Below are 22,017 nucleotides of genomic sequence, written 5' to 3'. Positions count from 1 at the left end.
GAAGACTCATCTTCTTGAATTCAAATCCAGTCTCAGACACTTAAGAACTCTGTGACCCTCTATAAGTCATTTAACCCCTTTTGCCTCAATAAGGGGTGTAGGGTGTATTCAGGGAAGAAGACAACTAATTTTGTTTTGAGGATTGCTGGGCTTCCCACCTTTGGAGTCCACCTGATTCACCCAACTCTCATCTATGGCTCCAAGAACCGATAGCATATATATTGGTCACATCCTTGTTAACCAAACTAAACTAGATTGAAAGTAAAACTCTTCAGTGACTTAGCTTGTGAACATTTCCCCTGGCAGAATGGGTGGATGAGAACAATTTGTTTCCAGAATCAGGAAGGTGAATGAAGCAGGTGCTATCGAGCACTTATGAGCTTCGTAAGACAGGTCACCAAGGTATATCCTGAGCCATTAATCTTACCACTGGACTCTGATGACTTTGAAAGAGAGTGTGGATTTTATGTAACTGCCACACTTAAATCCAATTTATATGCAAATCAGGAGATATCACCCATGCTATTTTACTTGTTTCAAAGTCCTATATTAACAACCAAGTGACAAGGCAGCAGGTGCAGATACGTTGAGAGATGTAGTCACAACACTGCACACAGGTATCCCAAGCTGTAGGATTGTCTTCTCACTGATGGAAGCAGCAGTGAGATTTGGCAGCTCACTAGGGTGCTTGAGCAGCCTTTTTAAAGAACTGTACTAGCATAATAAATGTATAAATATATGTATATATATTGAATTTAACATATGTTTTAAGATGTTTAACATAGGGGAGAGGGAAGGGAGGGAAAAATTAGGAACACCAGGCTTTATAAGGGTCAATGCTCAAAAATGAATTGTGCATATGTTTTGAAAATAAAAAGCTGTAATAAAAAAAAAAACTGTATTGCTCACCTCCTTATGTGAGAAAGGAGCTAGAAAAAGGTGCTCTAAAAATTGCTTCAGCCAATCCTGCTGAATATACAGCGGGGAAGGGGGTGTGTGATCCCACCCTGCAATTCAAACACAAAAAAATGTACAAAAATTTTTGCAAATATGATTTACTCTCCAATAGTATGTCAAATGTATACATGATTATGGACAACACAAAATCTAGTAAATCTGAAAAATAAACAGCCCTTGTTGTATGGCAGCTATTATGAGCAAATAGCACATTTTTCTGGAGTGGCCACAGGAAAGGGGAACACTGGAAGGTTTTTGCAATCAAAACTAATCTAGTCAACAAACCAAAAGAGGAAGAGCTTACAATTCTGGGTGACTTTAATGCAAGAATAGGCAGAGACACAAGACATGGCAGCGGTCCTTTGGAAGAACTAGAAATGGCAACTTCTGAAGGCCTGAACACTGCATGACATTATTACCTCCCCCCCCAAATTTGTTCCATTTAGCTAAACACAACAAAACTTCATGGATGCACCCTCACAGCAAACAATGGCATTTAATAGGCTGTTAGTGCAAGAAGAAGAGAGACAGGAAATGAACGTGACAAAGGTGATTATGGCAAAAAGTGCTGGAGTGATCATAGACTTATCTTCTCTCACATTCAACAAAAGTGGTAGCTCCAATGCAAAACAACTACCAAAAGACTTAATAGTAACAGATTAGAGTGAGACTCCTGATGAAAATAGTTCATTTCTAACTTGGAGCCAAAACATGGTTGGGAATATTGGAGCAATAAAGGAGTGGGTAGCTTTCAGAGATTTAGTGTCCATTGCTGCTTTTACTCACCTAAGCCAGAATTAAAACATCAAAACTGGTTTGACAAAAGTGATGGGGAAATTCACATGGTTTATCACCAGGATAATTCATTTGTCTCCAAGAAAGCAGTGTTAAATTCCATCAAAAGTAAAATGCAAGCAAAGTTTAGAAATATGCACAATTCTTGGGTTAGTAAAGAGTCAGAAGAAAGTCATTTTTACATTAACAGTAACAATCCAAAGTGCTTCTATGATACCCTGAAGGCTATTTATGAGTCGAAGAAATATGGTGCATCTCAATTATTCAGTGCTACTAGAGCTACATTGATTGGTGATATGGACATGATCAAAGAGTGATGGATTGAACGTTTTCATAGTGTTAACAGATCAATATCAATCAATGCTGAAGCCATTGAACAAATATCTCACGTTCAATTTCAAACAAAAGAGGTTTTGAATGCCATTAGGTTCCCCTCCTGTAACAGCCAGTGCTGATTCTATTCCAGCTGAGATTTATAAAGCAGGGTTATCCACTGCTCATATAAAAGCTGAATGAAAATTTCCATATTATATGGCAAGAGGGAGGTAGGTTATTCCCTCCACTGCCCATCTCTAGAAAGATAAAATACATTGTCCTGTAACAATCACAGGGCAGATAGGGGATCTCCTCATTACTAGGCTAGTTGGAAAGGTGGTGATCTACCTGAAAGCCCAGGTTGTTTCAGACAGAACAGAGGAACAGTTCACATGGTGCTAGATGCCCAACCCACCAGGAGAAATGCCAGGAGCAAAACAGAGATCTGTATACAACATTTATTAATATGACCAAGGCCTTTGATACTGTCAGTCATGAGGACTTGTGGAATTTGTCAAAATCTGGTTGTTCAGAGAAGTTCACCAGTATCATATATCATTTCATGACATGCTTGTCTGGGTTTTAGATAATGATGTCAACTTTCCCAGATACCAAAGGAGTGAAGGAAGTGTGCTTTTTATCATAATTTTTTTTCTTTCTTTTTTTAAAATTAAAGCTTTATTTATAAAACATATGCATAGGTAATTTTTCAACATTGACCTTTGCAAAACCTTGTGTTTCAAATTTTCCCATTCTTCTTGCCCCTCTACCTCCCCTAGATGGCAAGTAACCTAATACATGTTAAATGTTAAAATATATGTTAAATCTAATATATGTATACATATTTATATAGTTATCTTGCTGCACAAGAAAAATCAGATCAAGAAGGAAAAAAAATTAAGAAAACAAAATGCAAGAGAGAGTGTGAATGCTATGTTGTGATCCACACTGTTCCCACAGTCTTCTCTCTGGATGTAGATGGCTCTCTTCATCACTGAACAATTGGAACTGGCCTGAATCATCTCATTGTTGAAGAGAGCCATGTCCATCAGAGTTGATTCTTGTATAATATAATCTTGTTGTTGCCTTGTACAATAGCATAATGTGTTTAGCAATGTCCCCAGATGCCTTCAATCAGGACAAGAATTGCATCAAGATCAGTTGCCACTTTGATGGTAAATTATTTTACTTGAAAAGATCATAAGCCAAGAGGAAGGGGAATTGGTGTGAGATTTTTTGTTTGCTGAGGATTATGCACTCAAAGCAGCCTCTGAAGCTGAGTTAAAACAAAGTTTTATCCTCTCCTGTTTAGGGTAATTTTGGCTGAACAATTATTACCAAGTAAACACACTCTCCATCACCAGTTCTACACCATTATCTGTGGAACCATCGCTTACAACAAATAGAAAAAATATGAATGCTGTGGATAAGTTCACTAACTTTGGCAATATACTTTCCAAGGATACACATCTAGATGATGAAGTTGATGCACACACTGCCAGAGTTAACCCAGTGTTTGGGAGGGTCCAAAGGAAAGTGTGGGAGAGGAGGAGTATTAGACTGGCTATCAAACTGAATTGAATAATCCTACTAAAGTAATATTGATGTCGCCATAGAAAGGGATGCCTGGTGATTTTTCTATGAGTCAGTTCTATTTAACATTTTAATTAATGATGGATAAAGAATTGCATAAAAGGTTATCAAATTTTCATATGATGCAAAGCTAGAAGGGATGTGCTTGTTTCTTTTTGCCTTGTTAACAGATGGATGAGAAGGTCAGGATCCAACGAGATCTTAACAAGCTGGATAAATGAGCCAAATCTGATTCTTTGTTCCTATGATCCTCATAAGAACTTTAAAAATGACAAAATGCTTTAAAAACCCAACTGCATAACTACAGGAGAGGGATATTACAAATCTGGAAAAAAAAAGAGCTGGGGATGTTAGTCATAGTGAAAAACAAGTGACAGATAGCTTGTGTGCTCTAGATCTTTGGGGTGGTCCCTGTTTTAAATTTATTAGTGAGCAGCTAGGTGGTACAGTGGTACAAGTTCAAATATTCCCTCACATGCATTTATCAGCTGTATGATATCAGGTAAATTACTCAACCCTATTTGAAATGAATTGGAAAAGGAAATGGCAAACCATTCTTTGAAAAGAAAACATCATGAAAAGGTCATGTGTTATGAGTTCAAATGTTGGAGTTCTTGTTCTTCTCAAAGCACAGCTGGTTTAGAGGCTTAGAGCCCTTCGGATGTCTCCAAATCCAAAGGTTCTGTCCTTCAGCCTCTGCCTCTGCTTTCTTCAGCCTCCAACCAACACAGAGATGGAATGTCTCTCTTGTCTCCTTCTGGGGAGCCCAGCCACCAACTACAGTGGTGTGAGATGAAGATGAATCTGGTTGTCCACTGAACTCTCCACTCGTAGCTTTATCCTCTGAAAACCCTTCGTCTGCCACCAGAGTCGCTCCTCTCGAGTCCAGCTGAACTCTCTTCTGCGACCAGCCAGCCAAGAGGAAAATAAAATGTATTCTGGAATGGCTGTCTCGCCTTATATGTGAATCTTCTGAGAGAATGGGATTATGGGTTTTCTCCCATAGTGCTCTCTGGCCCAAAGAGCTTTAAGGGAGGTGTGAACTCCCTTGAAGTTAGAAAGTTTACTTTGTGAAGCTGGCATACTTGTGAACTCCAATGAGTAAAGGTGTGAACACAAGCCTTGTATTAATTAGTTCTACTTAGTACCTTGTTTCAGGTTCTGGCCAAAATCTTCTTGTAAGATTAGATCAACTCTAATTAGTTAGCAGTTAGTAAGGATTCCAACAGTCATGAAGTCAGACAAAACTCAGTAAAGTCAGAAAAAATGACCACCACAACAACAAAATATCAGAGTACAGAACTGGAAAGAAAAGACAAATGTGGATGAGTTGGTCATTTGCTTTTTAGGGAATATCCATATCACTGGGATGATCCAGTGGAGTATTTGTTAATTTAGAGCCTGTCAACATCAAATTTAATGATTATGGTGATAATTTTCTGAACATAATCAATGATATATTGTTTTTGAAATAGCTCTAAAAATAAGGTGGTCTTTGCTACATTGTACAGTGCAGAATTTAATCTTGTCTTAGTGGTCCAAGGGTCTGCTAAAATTATAAATTATATGCCTCATTGAATAGTGAATGGTAGTACTTTTGTCTAGGAACTAGCAACCTACTTAGTCCCCAGAGTCATTAGCAGAGTTAGGCAATATTCACTGAATACTGTAAACAGGTTTGGCTGCTTTTGGGGTGCAATGGGGTGGTGATGGTGTTTGGATCTCTTGATCAACTCTAGGGATTTGGGGTCAAGGCAAATTACCTTGTGCTTTCCCCCTACTCATGCCCAACATTTTTATATAGGCAAAAATCAGGTCGAGGTGATTACTATGAATAGCCTAGATAGGAATCATAAAACATGAGAACTGAAGGAAGTTTTTGGAAGGAGGGGAAATCAGCATGTTATAATTAGGACAATAGCACTATTAAAAAATCCTTTAACAATAGGAACTCTTCAAACTGGTAGGGGCTGCTTGTGCGCTCTCTCTCTCTCTCTCTCTCTCTCTCTCTCTCTCTCTGTGTGTGTGTACACATTCTTTTCTTGCAGGGTTCAGTAAAATGGTAAAATGCTGATTTTTAAAAATAAAAGTTAATTATATTCTCTTTATAGCTACTTTCCCTCTCATTTCTGATTTTAGGCCACAATTGGTAAATCTGAGTTGAACAAGATATTTGGAGGACATAGATAACTTACTTAATGAGAAGATACTATTTTGGACTAACTTAGAATGCCTCTGGATAGAATACATGTTGACAAGAATGGTCTGGAAAGAATTATTAAAACAGGCTTTGAAGGATAGTGTTGTTAGTAAATTAGGTTTTAAATCATCATTTATCTAAACAATTTCCAAGTATGTTTAAAGCACTAAGTGCCTTCATCTATTTTGGAATATATTCAACCAGTTCATGACCCTCAAAACTAAATCAGTATTGGTATTTTATAGTCAAATTTAAAAACAAAAGTAACACAAGAGATGGTATTACTTAACTGCATCACACACAGTGTGGCTAAATAAGTGCTTGTTGCATGCTTGCTTAACATATGGCTTTGCCATTTACTACCTGTGGAGCCTTGGCCCAGTTAGTGCCTCAATTTCTTCATCTGTAAAATGAATGGGTTGGATTCATTGACTCTTAAGGTCTCTAAATCAATGGTCTTATCATCTTATGTAAAACTTGACTGAAAGGCTTTTGGCTTTTCCCCAAAATCATATTCACTTTCAGTGAAGATTTGTCATGAATAAGAATACTCAAGAATGTGAAATAGTTCTGAGAGGAATTTCGACAAGGGTTTGATTAGTGTCAATAATTTTAGAGTAAGCCTCCCAAAGGTACCATCTTGAAGTGGAAAACAGTTAGTACTGAACAAGACTTGAGAAGCAAAGATTTGAAAACAACATTGAATGAGGAAAGAGGTGAATAGATGGTTGTATTTGAATGTAAGGCAATGTATTACTGTATTTAAAATGATAAATATGAAGAATTTGAAGAGAGATGGGAAGACATTAGAACTCATTTAGAGTAAAAAATGAGGAAAACAATATATGTAGTGAGTATAAAGATATCTGGAGTACTGGAGAAGGCTGAGCACATGGAACACTGGGCCTACAGTCAGGAAAATCTGAGTTTGAATGCAGCCTCACACACTTATTATCTGTGTGATCCTGGACAAGTCGCTTAACCTTAGTTTGCCTTAATCCACTTAATGGCAAATCACTACAGTATTTTTGCAATGGATAATAGGATCCACAAGGTCATAGAGTTGGAGTAGACTGAACCACAACAACCTCAACAGAAAGAAAAAAATTAACTAAATAGTAGTTTAAATGCCTAAACTTACTCCAAGAAAAGGGGAAAAGATTCATTCCCCTTCCTTCATTGCATTACTAAGGGACTATGGGTCTAGAATATTATATATTCTCAGATACCATTAACATGCTTTTTTTTTTTTTTTTGCTGAGTTGCTCTTTTCCTCCTTTTTATTTTAAATGTTCTTGCTTATTTCTGTTTTCGTATAACCTTCATTTTTGAATATATCCCTTTCCTACACAGCAGTCTCTAGCCCTTACAACACAGAAAAATTTCTTTTAAAGATCTTTTTTACAAGGGATGGCTAAGTTGAGAAGTATCGATATATATTTGGAAATAAATGGGATGTATACAATATCAATAATAAAAGAAAAATTTAATCTCTCATCATGTTAATAGATGAAATAGATCTATAATGCAATTGTTTTGATTTTTAATAGTCATATTAATCCTACAAATAAATATTATTCCCTGCCATTGAGTCATCTGAATCACTTATCATGTTTCCACCAATGGAATGTAAGTACCTTGAGGAGAAAGGCTTCATATGTAGCTAGCATATTCAAAACTTATTAAATGTTTATTGAGTGGAATTTATTTAATTCCCCAATGGTCTGACTGCAGTAGCATAAAATTCACCAAATCAATGAAGCTTCCATTTGCTCTTTAGTTTGGGGAAGCAGCTCTCTCTGGACCTCATAAATAACTGAGAAGGAAATGGAGGGAAAAGGAAAAGGAGATACATCTCTTGAGGTGAAAATGCCAGTAATAATTCTCTCCATTGCCATATAAAAGTTAAGTTACATAGTCATTAGAGGACGACAAGGTTTGGGGTAGGGAGGAAGGAATTAGGATATGTTACAACCTCTGCCATTAATTTGACATCAATCAGAGCAGTGAGGATCTAGTCGATAGAACCAGGAAGACCTGGGTCCAAGTCCTGCTAAGAAGGTACCAACCTTCAGTGGGACAGTTGATTTCCTCCCTAGTGAAATAACAGAAGCAGTCCCTTTCCATAAAACAAGTGTACCTTTCGGTATCTTTATATAGGAGACTATTCCATCTAACCACGCATGGAACAAACGAGAACAAAGACCAGAAAGGTTAGGCTCTCATGGGAGAGCTTAATTAAGGGACGAGAATCACAAGCACATACCCTTCGGGGTCTCTTCCTTCTTTCCACTCATTGCTCCCTCATCCACCTGTCCTAGATTTGGTTCCTATCCTTCTCATCACCTATAGCCTTCTTTCCTAGAGTGTCAAACAGAGGGAGCAATTTGATCAGCAGGAGGTTTGACATCTTTTGGCCTGCTCTCCCTTTCCAATAAATGGATGCCTTCTATAATACTTAATGTACTATCAGGCAAACCCTTTCGCGACGTAGCGTTGGGAGTGGAAGGGAGACTGAGAAGAGGAAGGGGACAGAATCACCTTTTCAGTTTAATCCTCCCCTGAGAATGGAAGCAAAGAGTAAAAATTGTTGAATCATGGTGGGGCCAGGGAAAGATGGTCTGGGTTTTCTCCTTCATACTCACAGGCGCACCAACCGTTCTCTCGGCAAGCTAACTTTCCCAGGAAGTCCTCACACTTCACCCCGTCACAGCCTTCCCAAAGCCAAACCTGCTCTCCCACCCTATTTGCAGGCTACCCCCAATTAGGACGCGTGCACGCCGCTCCCAGTCTGTCTATCCGCTTGCATCTACCAGCTGGTGTCAGGCTAACCTGGCCACACCCACTTCCTCCCCCGACTCGCTCAGTCTTCCCACCCCATCAGCTGGCTTGGTGTGGGGTAGACCGCTGCAGCCCAGCTCGGCCGGTCTCCCGGAGCGGCTCGCGGCCAGCCCGGGCTCTGTGACGTCACAAGTCCCCCCCAATCAGCAGTTTCGTGCGCGGCCGCCGCCCGCAGCCCCCGCCGCAGCCTCGGGCTAGTCTAGCGCCCGCCCCCTCGGCCCCCGGCCGCCCTGCGCGCTGCATCCACCCACACTCCTCCCCTCTCGGCCCCGGGGAGCCCTCGGAGCCGAGGCGGAGGCAAGCAGCGACAGCAGCAGCAACAGCAACAGCAGCAGCAACATCACCAACACTTCCACGACTATCACCATCATCAACAACCCCACAGACCGCAGGGCTCGACAGTCCCCTCCGGGCCCCAGAAAGCACTAGTGGAAACAGAAGATGGCGAGTCTGGGACCCCGGGAGGAGAAGCAGGAGGGAGGATGCTGTGCGCGGGCAGCCGCGGTGGCTGCACCGGCTGCCGCCGCGGCTGCCGAGGAGGAAGAGGAGGAAGCTGCGCCCGCGGCGGACACCGAGCGGGGGGCTGCGGCCGGGGCTCCCCGGCCCTTTGAGAAGACCGCGGCGGAGCCGGCGGGGCCCCGGCGGCCGTGGGAAGAGCAGGCGGCGGCCGCGGTGACTTGGCTGCTGGGGGAGCCGGTTCTGCTGCTGAGTGGCTGCGTCGGGGATGCTTTAAGCTGGCGGAGGCCACTCCGCAGCCTGATGGGCTTTGTCTGCGCCAACCTGCTGTTCTGGTGAGCGCGCGCGGGCCCGGGGAGACGGGGCCGGGGGAGGAGGGGCGGCTCACCTGGGCCAGGTGTGCCATCCCGGGGCTGGGAAGAAGCACAGGAAAAGTTAGAAGAGGGGCCGCCTAGGCCCATTTCCTTCCCCGCCTCCTCTCTCTAGTGCCTAACTTTCCTCTTCTAAGCACTTAACCTGTGAACATGTTGCACACACCCTATTTTTCATGTTCGCATTAACTTGTAAGCATATCTACTTGAAATCTGTCTAAAAGGCCGGTAGCTAAAAAAGCATCCTATCACTGTTATGTGCCCAGTATGATTAGAAACACATTGGTAACGCCTTCAGAAACATACATGTTTTTACTTGCTCATCCTTGAATGCATGAACTAACAGGCGTGAACTTGTGTCCCTGAATGCAAATCACAACAGGTACATCCAGACAGACTCCTATATATATATATATATTCAGGACTGCCGTTTTCATAATCCACCTGAGGCAGCGACTGAATGATTTGTTTTTCCTCTCTTGGGATCTAGTTTGCTGGATTTGCTCCCTTATGAGAAAATACAGACAAAGCAAGCAAACAGGTAGATTATAGAGCCTACAACCTAGAATAGTATAATATTTTTTAATATTTAAAAATAAAGTGGAAAATACATTGATGGCCTATTCGAGAATTGTTCAACAGGTTTAATTCCGGAAGATTATAGACCCTACATAATCTAGAAGAGTGTTACATTTTTAATATTTAAAAATAATGTGGAAAATATACTGATGGTCTATTTAAGAATTGTTCAACAGGTTTAATTCCAAAATGGTCAACTTCAAACATACAAATGAAGAACATAGCTCTTTATAGAAATGCTTTGTCATCCATTAATTGCCAGTATAAACTCAAAAGAGTGACGATCTTCTGCTGTCTAAAGAATTCTCACAATAACCACAATACATGTAACCCAGAATAAACATTTGTTATAAAAAATGCCATGTTATAAACTGAGGGTGTGGCTCTTCTACGGCAGGAGGAATAGGATGAACCTTTCCCTTTGAAAAGTCTTTTCAGAGCTGCACCTCCCCCCCAGTTCCTGCAGCTCTTCTTTTATGTGACATATTTTTCCCAGATCCTTCACCATCTTGCTTATATTTTGTCCCTGCTTCAGTTTGTCAGTGCCCCTCAGAAAGTGTGTCACTCCAGCTGAGCAGAGTACTCCAGATGTGTACAGAACAGTGCAGTGTACATTGGCACTTAATTAGCTTTCAAGTTTATCAGTGTGGTGAAAGCATGTTTCCATTTCCTAGATATGCATGAAAGCCAAGGAGATTTTTCTGCAAATAGAAACTGATAGATTTTATGTTGATAATGTCATTGTAGTTATATTGTCCTTTGCTCTGTTTTTCTAGATTTTTCTTTATCAGAGTCTTAAGTGTTTACTTAGTGTTGTCACTTTGTACCATAGCAGTTTAGATTAAGAAAAAAATAAGTTATTAAACAAGCTGCACATGGGGTGTTGGACAGAGTGCTGGTATTTGAGTCAGGAAGACCCCAAATCCTGACTTACATATGTGATTCTGGCAAGTCACTTAACCTTATTGAGCTTCAGTTTCCTCCTGTATAAAAATGGGGATAAGAAATAGTATTTACCTCAAAGAATTATTGTGAGGATCAAAGAAGCTTAATGTAAAATGCTTTGCAAGCCTACAGTTGCTATATAAATGCTAGCCATGATTTTATGAATACCCATCATATTTTGGGTAAAGTAGAAACATTTTAGATAATCTAATTTAGTCTCCTCTTTTTACAAAAGAGACGTTGCATTCTGAATACAATTCACAATTTGGATTTGATTTGAATTTATGGGTATTCTTTAATTACAGTTGTCACCCCTTTTGCATCTTAATAGGTAGCCTGAATTGCACTGAAGAAAAAAAAATCTGTTGAAAATGAGCCTCTCTCCACTTAGCTGACCCAGTCCTCAAACAACAGTAATGAAAACAATAGTCATCATTTCTCCTTTTTTCTGTGTTATGATCTCTTGTATTTTTGACCCATCTAACCAGACTTCTTAGTGATTAGTTCTTTCTAACTCTTTGTTACATCAATAATTCTATGGTTAGGATAAGCTCAGCCTTTGTTGTTAATGACAGTAACTTATTTTAAATATTCATCTTTGGGTGTGAGTGCATCTTTTATGGTTCTGCTTTCTTCTCCTTCCTCTTCTTCTCCCAACCTCAATTATGTATCCTTACTCTTTCTGTAAAAAGATGAAGCTAGGCACAGATGAGAGCCTGTTGATATCCTAAGAAATAACTATTTATCTGGATTCAAAACCAATTTTTAATTGGATTTATATTGTTTTGATTAAAACATAAATCTTGATCATGTATTAGTCTTGTACAAATAGTATTGAAAAATGCATTTACAAATTTCTATGAAATAAGTATTAGTTTTATTTTTGGCCATAATGCTAAAAGTATAATGGCCTACTAGGTGCAATTATTTTTGTGGCCTGTTGCCTTTTGATTCATCACATAACTTTGACATGATCCAGTGGTAAACAGTTTCAAAAAATAATGCAAAAGAAAAAGTTTTGGGGGCAACTAATTGGTGTAGTGGATAGAACACCAGCCCTGAAATCAGGAGGAGCTGAGTTCAAATCTGGCCTCAGACACAACACTTTTTGGCTGTATGACTCTGGGTAAGTCACTTAACCCCAATTGTCTCAGGGGGAAAAAAGATTTTATATAAGACAATTTCTTCTTAATCAATCTTTCCTTAGATTTCAAAGTATTGTAATATAGCATTATCTTTATGCTTATAAAGAAGTCTAAATACATGTAGAGAAAATAACTCACTTTAGATAACTAAATTGTTCACTAGAACTAGAATCTCCAGTTTCATTGCTGTCAATCATGCAATTTTTCTCTGGTATTATGGTGTATTTTTAAGATGCTAAATAGTCAGAATTGTAGACTCTTAGAGTTGAAAAATACCTTAGAAAAACATTTCATTCAACTTCCTGTCCAATATTATAGTCCCTTTTACAACATTCTTGCCTGATGGTTAGAAACTTTGTGAGCATTTTTAATGATTGTTTGCCCCTCTTAATAAGGAGTCACTACTTCATAAAGCAGTTGGTTTTACTTTTGAATATATAGCTTAGTTCTACTGAGTTCAAATTTTTCTCTACTTCTTGGTACTAATTCTGTCTTTGAAGATACCATAATGAATGTCTTGGAAGGTGTATTGGATTTGGGATCTTTAGGACCTTGGAGACCAGCCATGATAATTAAGTAGGATAAAAGAAAACAGCCTAATTTCACCTCCCTATTGGCTCCTTCCCAACAATTCCAATAAAGATCTAAGAACAGGACTATGCTAAGCCCTGGAAAAGAAAAGAGAAATAGAACTTGGAAAAAGACTGAGAAATAGGACTTGGGGAAAGATTTAACAGCTTAACACAAAAGTACAAAATCTCCAAGTAACAGGCTCCTTGAAAATTGTAATTGACCAAATCATAGTTAATAACTATACAATACAAAAGAAATATTAAAACAAAGTCAAAAGATAGAGTCAAATAAAAGAAAGTATGAGGTTATCTCCTGTCAAAAGCAATTGAAACAGATCAAAAGCTAATTTTGAGAATCATTAAATTATCTTAAACAAGATGTTTGAAGAACATATTTGAAGAAGTCATGAAAAAAAACCACCCAGATTTTTAGAATCAGATCAAAGTGAAAACAGAAAGAATCTACTAGTTACCCCCCTAAAAGAAACTCCAAGCTAAAAACTCCCAGGAATATCATATCCAAAATTCAGAACTTCTAACTCAAAAGAAGTTTTAGCTGGAATTCAAGCCCCAGTTCTCTCTCTACTTCTTGTATAACTGGACAAATTGCTAAACCTTACTAGGCCTCAGTTTCCTGATCTGTAATATAAGGGACTTTGATGACTTCTGAAATTTCTTCCAGCTTTAAATCTCTAGCCCAGTGATCAAATTGAATTATATAGAAGATCTACTCCTTCCATGATATGAGAAGCCTTCTTATATTTGAAGACAGCGATGATGTCCTATGTCTTAACAGTTTTGAATTCCTTCAGCCATACTTTATGTGACATAGTCTAGGTCCTTTCACTCCTTCTTGTTTTTACTTCAAGTTTTCAGTGTTCTTAGAATATGATACATTGATTTAAACTCATTCATTCAAATGTGATCTGAACAGAAGGACTATTGATATCTTTGTCCTAGAAACTTACATTTTTATTAATGGATACAATTATTGCATTGTCTGGATAAAACTGATTTTCCGTACTAGTTGATAGCTCTCGTGCCCATATGACTGGAGCATCTGATGATCACTATCTGTGATTTCTGGAGTACAATTTGAAGCCAGAATCAGAAAAATCTGTTTGAAGGGTAATATAAGTAAATAGAAGAATCAAAGTGAAAGATCATTTGAGTGAACAACTAAAACAATTAAATATCATACCCATGTAATAAAGTTAGACTCTATAAGTTTCCTAGAATACTTTGTTGTCAGAGACTAATTAGGTCCAGTGATAGGTTCCTTCCCCAGTTGAAAGCAGTATACCTCTTCTAATGTTGATCCATCTTTGACCTTTGTTCTGTCATTTCTCGGGTGTCCAAGGCAATAACAGCTGATCAGCAAGCATGGAGTACATGCTGTGTTCTGTACTATGAGAACTAATGATAATATGATAGTAATAATAGTAGCTTACCTTTTTGTGGCACCTTAAAGTTTATTGAAATGCTTTTTGCCCAGAACTCTGTGGTATAATGAGTATAGTTATTATTGTCCACATTTTAAATATAGGGCATTATCCACAAGTGAGAAGTTCATAGGGATGACCTGATTTGCTCAAATATGCACAGCTTTTAAGTGTCGTATCTGGGAGATATAAGCCCAGTTCTCTTGACTCCGAGTGTGGTGCTTTTTCATAGACACACAATACCAATAACTTTGTTGAGTCAATGAATTGGTTTGTAACCATTCACTCACTGTGCAGTCATGGAGCTTGCAAAATAATTTGGGAAATAAAATTAATGAACAAGAATTAATTAGAAAATAGTTCAAAATTTTCAATTTGTGTAGGACATAATATAGACAGAATTTCAGGCTTGAAAAAATGAAAAATACTGAAGGAATTTTATATGAATTCAGTTAACTGGACATTTTAGGTCAGATGTACCTCACATTAGACAATTTTGTACTAAATTCTTACTTATTCTAACTTTAATCTACTAAAAAAAACTTTGTTTTGGCATAGTTTAGATACAAATGCATCCAAGTTAATATTACAGCTGGCATTGTGCTATTTTAGATTGAAGATTTCATGCATAATTCTTCATTTGTGAAGTTTGCCTGATACTGTCAGTAGTACAGACATGCCAGTGTAGAGACATTTTTTAATGTGTGAATCTCCTCTGTAGTTTTTTGGGAATACTTCAAAGTGTAGTTTTAATGTTTTCCAATCTCTGCCACATTTCAAATTTTGACAAAAATTAATTATTTTTCAAATATTTTATCAGTACTTATATGCCAGAGTTCCAACTGAAAGTAGTGAAACATTAGTGCAAAGCATGCAGAGGGGCCTCCTTCTGACTGTGTTGAAACTGAGGGGATAATCACCCAAATGGTTTCTGACTTGTTCAAGCATGGATCACATTCTCTATTATTGTAGATTTATACCTATGTTAAAATGTGGATATGAAGTATTAAACATGCCATTGTCTTTATCGAATAAACCAAATTATTTTATCTGGACATATTGCTAGAGTATAACATTTAACTAGGGTAGAACATTTTACTTTAAAAAATAATTCATTGGAAGTCTCATTATCGCTGCCCTTGCTTTCAGGTAATGGTCATTTTGTATGTAGGACAGTGAGGCTATTACAGTATTACATGAAGGGAGAAGACTTTGTTTATATATTCTTATGGATGTAATCTCTCAAAGTGGGGTATGTCTTCTGCTCTAGTTTTTGAATATATTTTTAAAAAATTGAATGATAATATCTCACATTTATGTAATGCTTTAAGATTTGCAAAGCACTTTACACTGTCTCATTAATTCTCACAGCAGCCTTACAAGATAGGTGCTTTTACAGATGAGACCAAGAGGTTAGTTAGATGACTTGCCTAGGGTCACACAACTCCTAAGTGGCAGAGACTGAAGTTGAACTCCTGAGTTCCAAATCTAATACTCTATTATTGACTCTACCACCTACTGTCTAACTGATCAGAAAAACTTTTTTTTTTAATAACCAAAAGACATTATTTCCAAACTGACTCTGTATACACAATATTTTATCTCATCTCCATGTCTTTGCACAAGCAAAAAAAAAAAATTCTCATCTGGAACGCACTCCCTTTTTTTTTCTGTCATTTAGGAATCCTAACTCCCTTCAAAAACCAGCTTGTGTCACTTCCTCCATTTTCTGAGATTCTTGAGAGAAGGGATTGTCTCATTCTTTGTATTTGTATCTTTAGAGCCTAGCACAGTATCTGGCATAGAGTGGTCACTTAATAAACATTTGCTGATTGATTAGCCCTATTCATCTCTATATGTCTTGTCTTAACTCGGCTTGTCTTAACCTAGCCTATCTACTTTCTGCTCCCTATTGAATTTAATTCAGATTAACAAGCATTTATTACTGGATTCCTGGCTAGTCTTAGCCGATCCTATAATTGGTAGAGAGAATTTAGATATACCATTCCATAGTGTAATTTGGAATAATGCTCTAGAAGGAAAAAAATAAATTGAGTCAAATTTCAGTTGTTAAAACAAACCAATTATCTTTTCTAATTATTTTTGACTAGCACAGAGTATTTTACTTAAGCACTTCCAAGATTTCCATTTGGGACCTCAATAACCCTTTATACTTGTTTTGTCATTCTTTTATCTTCTGCCTCATGTTAGAATTATTTGTGTGTTTGCATCTTGTCTGTGCTATTGAAATATAAACTCTGTGAAGGAAGAGGGTGTCATTACTTTTGGTATTCCCCATAGTTGAATATATTTTGTCAGTAGTCACTTAATAAATGTTCAACAAATGAATTAAATATGAATCTTTTCCTGAGATGATAAAGATTTTGCCCGAAGTCACTCAGTGAGGTTACAATTCAGAAATAGAACTTTGTATCTTTACATTCCTCTGCTCCACTCAGCCATATCTCCATTTAAATTTCTAATATGTAGTTTGAAGCACTGCATAATTCTCCATAGATATTTTATGTGGTGTGAGTTAGATTCCAGTACTGTTTCTTTACTTTTTAAAATAGGGATGGTTTTGAGACATTTTGGCAAAGTGTGGCATTTTTGTGATCCTTTTTATCATTTTGTTTTGATTTATTTATTTTAATTTTTAATGTTTTTAATTACATGTAAAAATTTTAACATTTAGTTTTTAAAATTTTTGAGTTCCAAATTCTCTCCCTCCATGAATTGGCAAGCATTTGATATAGGTTATACATGTGCAGTCATGCAATCCCCTATATTTTAACAAAGATATCTGTTAAGAAAGAATTGTTATAATGCATATGAAGAAGTATTAGTTTAGCATAAATCTCGAAAATAAAAAAATTGGGCTTGACAAACTTTCATAGAAATTCTTTATAAAGAGGAGCTTGGTATATTTTTGATAATAGCTTTTTATTTTCAAAATACATGCAAAGATATTTTCACCATTCACCTTTGCAAAATCTTGTATTACAAATGTTTCTCTCCCCCCACCCCGGCAACAAATAATCCAATATAGGTTAAATGTACAATTTTTCTGTACATATATCTATATATATCATGATACACAAGAAAAAAGAGATCAAAAAGGAAGAAAAATGAGAAAGAAAGAAAAAGGCAAGCAAACAACAATAAACAAAGTGAAAATACTAAGCTGTGAAAACACTTAGTTCTCACAGTTTTCTTTCTGGATGCAGATGACTCTTTCCATCACAAGTCTATTGGAATTAGCCTGAATCATCTCATTGTTGAAAAGAACCAAGTCCATTACAGCTGATCATCACAGTCTTGTTGTTGTGTACAATGTTCTCTTGATTCTACTCACTTCCCTTAGCATCAGTTCATGTAAGTCTCTCCAAGCTTTTCTGAAATCATCCTGCTGATCATTTCTTTTATTTTATTATAGCTTTTTATTTACAAGATATATGCATGGGTAATTTTTCAGCATTGACCTTTGCAAAACCTTCTGTTCCAACTTTTCCCCTCCTTCGCCCCCACCCTGTCCTCTAGATGGCAGGTAGACCAAAACATGTTAAATATGTTAAAGTATATGTTAAACACAATATATGTATATGTATCCATTCCTTAGAAATAAGGTAAAAATAACCTGAGAAGGAAATAAAAAAATGCAAGCAGACAAAAACAAAAGGAATGGAAATACTGTGTTGTGGTTCACACTCATTTCCCATAGTTCATTCACTGGGTGTAGCTGGTTCTCTTCATTATTGAACAAATGGAACTGATATGGTTCATCTCATTGTTGAAGAGCTACATCCATCAGAATTGATCATTATATAGTATTGTTGTTGAAGTGTATAATGATCTCCTAGTCCTGCTCATTTCACTCAGCATCAGTTCATGTAAGTCTCTCTAGGCCTTTCTGAAATCATGCTGTTGGTCATTTCTTAGAGAACAATAATATTCCATAACATTCTTATGCCACAACTTATTCAGTCATTCTCCAATTGATGGACATCCATTCAATTTCCAATTTCTAGTCACTACAAAGAGGGCTGCCACAAACATTTTTTGCACATATAGGTCCCTTTCCCTTCTTTAAGATCTCTTTGGGATATAAGCCCAGTAGTAATATTCCTGGATTAAAGGGTATAAGTACAGTTGATAACTTTTTGAGCATCTGCTGATCATTTCTTATAGAACAATAATATTCTATAACATTCATATACCATAACTTATTCAGTAATTCTCCAGCTGATGGGCATCCACTCAGTTTCCAGTTCCTTGCCATTACAAAAAGAGCTTCTACCAACATTTTTGCACATGTGGGTCCTTTTCCCTTTTTAATGATCTCTTTGGAATAGACCCAGAAGAGATACTGCTGGATCAAAAAGTATGTACAGGAACTCAGCAAATTTTTTTAAAAATCAAAGTGAATTGTGTAGTTTTTTTAATCCATTCAAATAATTTTGAAAACATAATAACTTACAGTTGCTAGTATCATACAAAGCCTTTTTTATTTTATTTAAGTTTTATAAACAAAACCCCAAAAAAACCTTTCTTCTCATTCTGGATCTAGAGAACTTCCCACCCAAGTATTGCATAATATAATTTTAAAATTTAAGTTGACATTTTGCGTGAAATTATTGAGTAATGTTTGTGCTGTGAATAATATAGAAAAATGTAATATTTATCAATGTCAGAACAGATTTAGTTCTCATTTTTAACATCTGAAGGGCATTCTTTCATTTGGACCATAAATTACATAAAATAAGAAAAAATAAAAACACGATGGAATTATATGTAAGTTACTGAAACTGGGCTTTGCTGTTCTCAGTCTCTGAATCTCATCTGGGCAGTTCTGGATTCCCTAGTAATACCTTGGGTGATGAGAATAGGAGATGTTGCTGGAAAGACTTATTTGGGACTTAAGCTGTTTTATAGTGAAAGATCTGGAAGAATAATTCTGAGCATCTATTCAGTCTAGGAGTTCCTAACTTGCATTCCGTGACCTTGTTTTAAAAATACTTCGATAATTGAATTTCAAAACTTTTAATGTCTTGCATGTGTCATTTTTTGCATTTAAAAAGCATTATTTTGAGAAATAATACATAACTTTGCCAAATTTTCCATTACAGAACCCCTAGTCTGAAGATTCAGAGCCATTCTGGGGGAAGTGCAATGAAATCAAACCAAAGTAGATTTTTTGGGGACCTACTTTAAAATCTTCAGTAGAAGTTAGGATGAATTAGAATTGGCCTACTCACATGGAAATTTTCTTGGGACTAAGACTTACTCTGTATCTGGAGTAGGACCTATTTGATAGCTGTAAGTCTTAAATCTGACTTTCTAGACTTCCATTCTTGGAGATTGCCTAGGGCAGTTCCACAGTGTATACTAAGGACTCATTGTAAAGAGTGGAAAGGAAGCCTTTTTTTTCTTGGCACTAAAACATAGGATTTTATAGACCCTTTCAATAATTTTGTTTTGAGTTCTGTAATAGGAAGATCCTGGAATATTATGTATTCTCTGAACCCATCCAATTTATTCTTTGGGTATTATTTTTTTACTTGCTGAACAACTCCTATTTGGGTGGGGGTGAAGTAATGGCTTAATGGAATTCAGTATAGATTTGGAAGGTATCTTAGAAGTAGCCCCACATCTGACCAGAGATCTACTTCTATTTATCAAAAGATCATCCAACATTTGCTTGAATCCTCCTGGTGAAGGGGGGACGCACAACTTTGCAAGATAGCTGTAAACTAAGCCTAACAAATTCTGACTGTTAAAAAATTTTTCGTAGCCTGAAGCTCAAGTCTGTGCCTTTGCAACTTCGGTAGATTACTCCTCATTCTGCCCTTTGGGACCCAACAAAACAAGTGTAATCCTTTTTTTGTGACAGCCCTTGAAGAGAACTATGTTCTTTCTCCCTCAAGCAATCTCTTTCTCTAGGTTAAAAATGCCTATTTTCTTCATCATTCAATACCTGGTATGATCTCCTGGGACTTTTTTCATTCTGGTCTTTATCATTCTGATATGGTCTCTGAATGTTTTTCTGCTTATCGCTATTTCTAAAATGAGGCATTCAAAATTGAACACAATGCTTTAGTTGTGAACTGATCAGAATATGGTGGAACTTATCATTACAATTCATGGAAACTAGCCCATATTCTTGTATATTGTATATGAAGAAATCAGCTTTTGTTCCTCATAGAGTTGGGTTCAAGTCATATGGATTTTCAATATCACTTATGTGTACTAGAAAAATGTTGATGGATTTGTTTCTTTTGCATCTGTTTATTGTCTTTCTAACTTTATCTGTAAATGTTTTTTTGAATAATATGACTTTGCTTTTAATCTAAGTTTTCTATAGCCTCAACTTCATCTCCATTGCTTTCTCTTGTTTTGTGAAGTGTGTGGAGCTAGACTCCCTTTCCCAAATTAACTAATCAGAGACATCGTTAGGTACAAAGAGAAAACATTTATTTAGTCCCTGAATGGAGAGGCCCAAGCACACCAGGGAAACATCCTAGCTCCCACCACGTACTCGTGCAACCTGACAAGCTTCTGGCTTGTTGGATTTAAATAGCAAAAGACCCAAGTCTTTTCATTGGATACACTAAAAGGAAGTAACCATCCTTGACCAATGGTCACCAATCTTATTTGCTTCCTGTGGGTCTTGTCACTTCCTGTAACTTCACTAACTTCATGTGACTTTCTCCAGTCCAAGGTAACAAGGCCTGATCTTCTGGCTCTGGAAATAAGGATTATGTGACTTAGGCCTAGTCTTATAAACTGAATTTCATCCAGTCAGTCCCATTCAGAAGCAAGATTATTTATAATTTCCTGTCACCTTTGGTCACACAAGTCATCTGTTTCTTCCACTACTTCCAAATTGCTGAATTCTGTTGGAGAAAGTCAGGGAACTCTGTTGTCTAGGTGTATCACAAATTCATATTCTTTCACCTCATTCAGATATACAATAAATTTTGTATGCTTTTCTGATCAGCCCTCATGTCCTGTGATATTAATGATTGTTACAATGTCTTCTCACTTCCAGCCTTTACTGCCATTCTCATTCTTCTTTCTCAGATGATCTTAGTTTCTACTTTCCTGAAATTCAAGGCCGTCTATTGTGAATCCCATCATTTCCATTACTTCAAACCTCATAATCTCTTTCCATCTTCATCATCTTCATCCTATTCTTTCAATTTTGCTTTGGTCTTTGAAGTAGAGGTGATTGTTTTCCTTGCAAATTTCTCTTCTTGTCATTATTCCCACTGCCACTTCTCTGAGAGCTTGTTTCATAAATAATTCTAAATATGTGTCACTTGTGTGACTCTTTCGTTGTTTGTCTTGGTATGTTTTAGTGTATCTCTGTATTTTGAGGACATTCTCTTTTTTCCTTTCTTTGTCACCTACCATCATATTAGCTTTTTCCTGATTTACTTAAACAAAGTAAAGTACTCATGTCTCTTCTAAACATAAAAAAAATCTTCAATTGACCCTGCCTTCCTCATAAACTAGGGGTTTTTAATTTTTTTTTTTTTTTTTTAGGTCATATACTCCTTTGGCAGTGTGGTGAAGCCTATGGACCCTCCTCCTTGTTTAAAAGTAGTTGAAGAAAATAACAAATTTGTTAGAGTTTAGCGAAGATAAATGTATTTATTTTCCATTTAAGTTCACAGATCCTTAGGTTAAGAACCTCTGCCTTAAACTACTTTTCTGTGTTTCTTTTGGCTTTCATTGCCAATTGTTTGATCATCTACAATTACTATCTACTTACCTCTCAACTTTTGTGATCTGGATTCCAATGTT

At 37.1% G+C, this 22,017-nt stretch overlaps 1 protein-coding gene across 1 annotated transcript in view; it reads left to right on the top strand.

Moving 5' to 3' along the window:
* Window positions 1-8,862: 8,862 nt before the first annotated feature.
* Window positions 8,863-22,017, top strand: part of RETREG1 (reticulophagy regulator 1) — a 185,163-nt gene continuing 172,008 nt past the window's right edge. Inside the window, exon 1 of the mRNA XM_051969868.1 lies at window positions 8,863-9,492. Within this exon, the coding sequence (XP_051825828.1) occupies window positions 9,143-9,492 (350 nt within the window). The 5' untranslated portion in view covers window positions 8,863-9,142. The remainder of the gene's footprint in view (window positions 9,493-22,017) is intronic.

The sequence above is a fragment of the Antechinus flavipes genome, chromosome 1, assembly GCF_016432865.1.
Source record: "Antechinus flavipes isolate AdamAnt ecotype Samford, QLD, Australia chromosome 1, AdamAnt_v2, whole genome shotgun sequence".
NCBI classification, from domain to species: domain Eukaryota; kingdom Metazoa; phylum Chordata; class Mammalia; order Dasyuromorphia; family Dasyuridae; genus Antechinus; species Antechinus flavipes.
This window is presented reverse-complemented; position numbering and strand designations above follow the sequence as displayed.